The sequence below is a fragment of the Cricetulus griseus genome, unplaced genomic scaffold, assembly GCF_003668045.3.
Source record: "Cricetulus griseus strain 17A/GY unplaced genomic scaffold, alternate assembly CriGri-PICRH-1.0 unplaced_scaffold_290, whole genome shotgun sequence".
Classification (NCBI taxonomy): domain Eukaryota; kingdom Metazoa; phylum Chordata; class Mammalia; order Rodentia; family Cricetidae; genus Cricetulus; species Cricetulus griseus.
The window spans coordinates 31,388-35,664 of NW_023277020.1; the positions used below are offsets into that span (position 1 = coordinate 31,388).

At 51.8% G+C, this 4,277-nt stretch overlaps 1 protein-coding gene across 1 annotated transcript; it reads right to left on the reverse strand.

Moving 5' to 3' along the window:
• Positions 1-289: 289 nt before the first annotated feature.
• LOC113837998 (bromodomain and PHD finger-containing protein 3-like) lies at positions 290-3,437 on the reverse strand (the record flags this gene model as incomplete). The annotated part of the gene is made up of 2 exons (XM_027433802.2): positions 290-2,436; positions 3,187-3,437. Coding segments are annotated over 2 exons (435 nt in total), but the record flags the coding sequence as incomplete, so codon positions are not given.
• Between the last annotated feature and the right edge of the window lie 840 nt (positions 3,438-4,277).

Genomic DNA, 4,277 nt, shown 5'->3' on the forward strand with positions numbered 1-4,277 from the left:
TGCTGGGATTAAAGGAGTGCACCACCAACACCCAGCCAACAAGCCCATTCTTAGGGCCGGGGCTGGAGAGATGGCTCAGAGGTTAAGAGCACTGGCTGCTCTTCCAGAGTTCTGAGTTTCAATTCCCAGCAACCACATGGTGGCTCACAGCCATCCACTATGAGATCTGGTGCCCTTTTCTGGTGTGCAGATAGACATGGAAGCAAAATGTTGTATACATAATAAATAAAATCTTTGAAAAAAAATAGCAGACCCCACCAAGGACACCAAATACACCACAACAAGACACTGCCTATTACAGCATTTATTTCTCAGAGAGAAAATAAGACGTCATATTATAGTAGGTAAAATTAACTCTCGTATTCTTTACAGGCATAGATTTTTCTGTTTATTACCTCTCTTATAGCCATCTGTTATAAACAATTCTAGAAGGCAAATAAAGTCACTTTCTACAATAAATAGAGCATCGTGTGCTTCACAGCGGACGCGACAGAGACACGAGGCCCCGTGCCACAGCAGGATCTGAGCTGCACCTGTTCTAAAAGAGCAGGTTTTCAAATGGGACTCAGACACTGAAAAATAGAGATAAAGTGTTGGGAGAAGGAGAGGGGGTGGGGAGAAAACCCCGAGATCTTACAACACAGGTTTAGACAAGGATCACAGAGTCCACAGCTGACCAACTACCTGGGGAGAGGGGGACGCATCGGCTCCTTTAACTAGACCACACTGTGTGGCTGCACAGTGGAGGGTTCCGATAATGGAGAGTATAGGCCTGAATAACTTACAACAGTATCTTACAGTTATATACACCATGTCCTGTCCCAGCTGTTGCTGCAATGTTTACTGGACAGAATCCCGCCCTCTCTATGAATTCTGTTGGTTCCCTTTTAAACTCTGGCTCATGTCCCAAATGTGTAAGAAGTTGGTGGTTGGTTGGCTGTATTTTAAAAAGTCTGAGTATGTAAAAATGGCAGTGATCTCCCCAGGGCCTTTGTTTTGCCCAAAACTCCCCTATGAAAAGTTTTAAAACAACTAAAAATAACATCAAGGTAGAAGTCAAAATGCCAATCAGCGGCCCGCAAACCCGCCCGCGGCTTTGGTGCTTAGGAAGTGAAAAGTAACGTCAAGAGCAGAAGCCTCTGAAAGTTGCGTTGGTTTGTCAGTCAGCATTCCTTATTCACAGTTTTTTTTTTTTTCTTCCTTCCTTTTGGAGGTGAGGGAGTGAAGGTTGAAGACAGGGTATGAAAGAAAAAGGCTGTGTTCCCTGCTCTATGAAGCAGGAGCAACAGAGCCAGGGGAGGGTGCTGGAGGGCAGCCTATGCCCCCTGTGTGACACAGTAAGGCTTAAGTCTGCTGCAGGAAGAGAAAAGCCAACGAGAAGGGAGGAGGGACAAGCAGCATGCCAGTTGGAAGGCATGTGCCATCCTCAGCATCCATTGAGCCTTGTGCATGGACGGGGCCCTCCCTCAGCAAGACAGAGGGCAGGAAGCCCACTCCATCCACAGGGCACATGCATGCAGCTGGGCTGGGCATGTCAGCAGCACAAGTGGGAGTCTGCGAGTGAGGGAAAGATTCTTACACGTGGGATCGCTTCTACCTGTGGCTCAGGTGCCTGGCAGACACCTATCTAACATAGCAGCTGGCCAGGAAGGAAATGAGCATCAAAGAAAAAGATCAATTTGGTGACGTTGCTGTCAGTTTGGCACAAGGGAGAAAGGAGAGCGATGTTGGGGAGGAGAGGCTGGGCTGGGTGTGGAAAATGAGATTGGGTGTGGAAGGAGGAGGTGTGAGAGTAGGTGGTGTGGGGGGAGGGGAGGGAGCTCAGTGGGTTCCCGAGGGACCCTGGCACATCTCTGGGATCAGTATCAGAACCTTGCCTGCCCTGAGGTATGGTTAGCTGGGAGAGGCATGGAGGGAGCAGTTGGCCCCAGAAAAGCAGCCTAGGACCTCTTGCTCTGTGGGCCAGGTCCACCTCCCTGGCCGGCCAAGACTCTCAGCTGTTTCTACTTCAAAGTGGTTCTTCAGTGGAATATCCCCAGGGACCTCGGGTGGGAGTTTTTGGCACACAGCGGCCCTCCAGGGGAACCACATGATTGGTCAACACTGGGCCTTGCCCTTGGAGACCCAGTCCAGTCAGGGCCTGCCATGAGAAAGAAGCTGCCGGCCAGACACTTGGCAGGGGCAGACGAGGCTTCTTATGCCTCGGGGACAGAGGAGAGGCAAAGCAGGCAGATGCAGGCCCAGTTCCACTCTTACAGGTAGGTGGAAGCGACGAAGGAGTGGGGTCCCCGTACTCGGCTCAGGTGGATCATTGCACGGTCATAGGCCACTTGTACCGACTTTCGGATGCTGGTCTTGCGGCCTTCCAACATCTTGAGTTTGTCCACAGTATCCTCCACACCCAGAGGCAGAACTTTGTCCCTTGGAAGCCACTGCCTGAAACGCAAGCACAGCTGAGATTCAGCTGCAGGAGATCCTACAGAGGCTCCTTTGGACCCAGCTACCAGGTCAAGCAAGGTGGAGGGGAAAGCAGGCAGACTGCAGATAACTGCCAACGGTATTCCAGCAGGCAGGCTTAGTAACCCTGCAGGCCTAAGCCTTGCCCTAGGGCATCTGTTACCAGCAATTCTACCTCCTATTCACACAGAGCCAGGGGTGATGGCACTTTGTTAGCCACAAGCCACCAAGCCCCTCATAAAGGACACCACATTGTCCAGACTCCCTCAGGACTGGGACACACTTTCTCTTAGCTATGGGGAGTGCTCTATTCATTCGGCTTTCAGCTTAGTCTTCTCTTTCTGGTAACTAGCTACCATGAGAGCTGCCTACCCAAGGTCATGCCTGTTCCAAAAAACAGGTGGAATTTAGTGACTGTTGGCTTAAGGGTGCACTGAGATCCCCAATTCCCAACACCTCTCCCAAACTCTACAGAAAAAAGCTGAGGCCTCTACTCAAAGTGTGCTGTCAGTGGACTTTTCCTTCTGCCTGGGGCTGTGGCCCCTCTCCTATGGCTTTCCTCAATACCTGGTCAAAGAGGCCCACTCCAAACCTACTCTAAGCACTGTTAGCTAGTGTCATTAGGAACAGCTACCACAAGCAGCATGGGCCAGCTGAAGCCTCCTCTCCCTCCTCCTATGGGTAGAGCCGGCGCCCTGGCAGGGATCCTGCAGCGGCTGCACCACTTACCAGGTGCGCTTGTTGTCAAAGAAGAGGACAAGAAAGAGCTTCTCTCCAGCCTCGGCCTGCTTCTGCTCTCCCAGCTTCAGCACGTCCAGTGGAGGGACAGGGATGGGGACACCATTGTGCAGGAGGCCCTCCCGGGGCATCTTGGGATCGATGATCTGGAGGCAGAAAAGGAGACAGGCTCTGAGCAGGGGAGAATGGGAGAAGCTATAAAACCGACCATCAAGGCACTGAAAGCCTAAGCATCCAAGGGTTCAGTTACACAAATAACCAGGCTATGGAGGCACACGTTCCTTTGCACCCCAAAATAAAAGCCTTGTCTCTCTTCCTCCAGTCCACTGTCCCACCTTCTCCCCAGCCTTGTTCAAGCAATCTTCTGGATGAAAGGACTTGATCGACAAACTGAGTAGGGCTGAGCAGGCAATTCCATGTCCAAGCCAGACAAACCCTCTCCTCAGTGTGCAATTCACTCCAGTACTCAGGGCCTTGCCCCAGTGGGCACCCAGGCTGGGACTATGCAGAAAGCTCAACCTGTCAACAGGGGCAACACCTTTGATTCTGGGTAACTGCCTCTGGCTACTACCTTCCCAAGGGACATGGGGTCAGATACCTCTGTGGTAAGATTGGAGAAGAGACAAAAGGACAGCTGAAAGGGTCAGCGTTTGAGGGAAAACCAAAGCCACTTGAGGAATCAATCTTCTAGGAGCAAGCTCCAGAAGGGGAGGGGCAGCTTATCCTGAGAGGGGCTCATCACAGTCAGCAGCTCTCCAGTGAGCAGGAGAGCATCACAGCACAACAGCTCTCCAATAGGCATGAGAGCATCACAGCACAGCAGCTCTCCAGGGAGCAGGAGTACAGTTTTCCATGTCTGTGGAGCACTTTCTGTTCCCAGAGCTCACAATCATCCATGCACCATCTCACTTGAGTCTCTGACGGGTATCAGCAGACAGGGAAGTACCAGCACAGGAGGATGGGCGCTAAACCACACCTGGGACTGGAACCAGATGCTGGCAAAGGCAGTTAGGCCTGTGCTGCAGGCAGCCTCCAACACAGCCCCACTTCCAAAGCAGCTGGCTCAAAACCTCTGTGCGCTA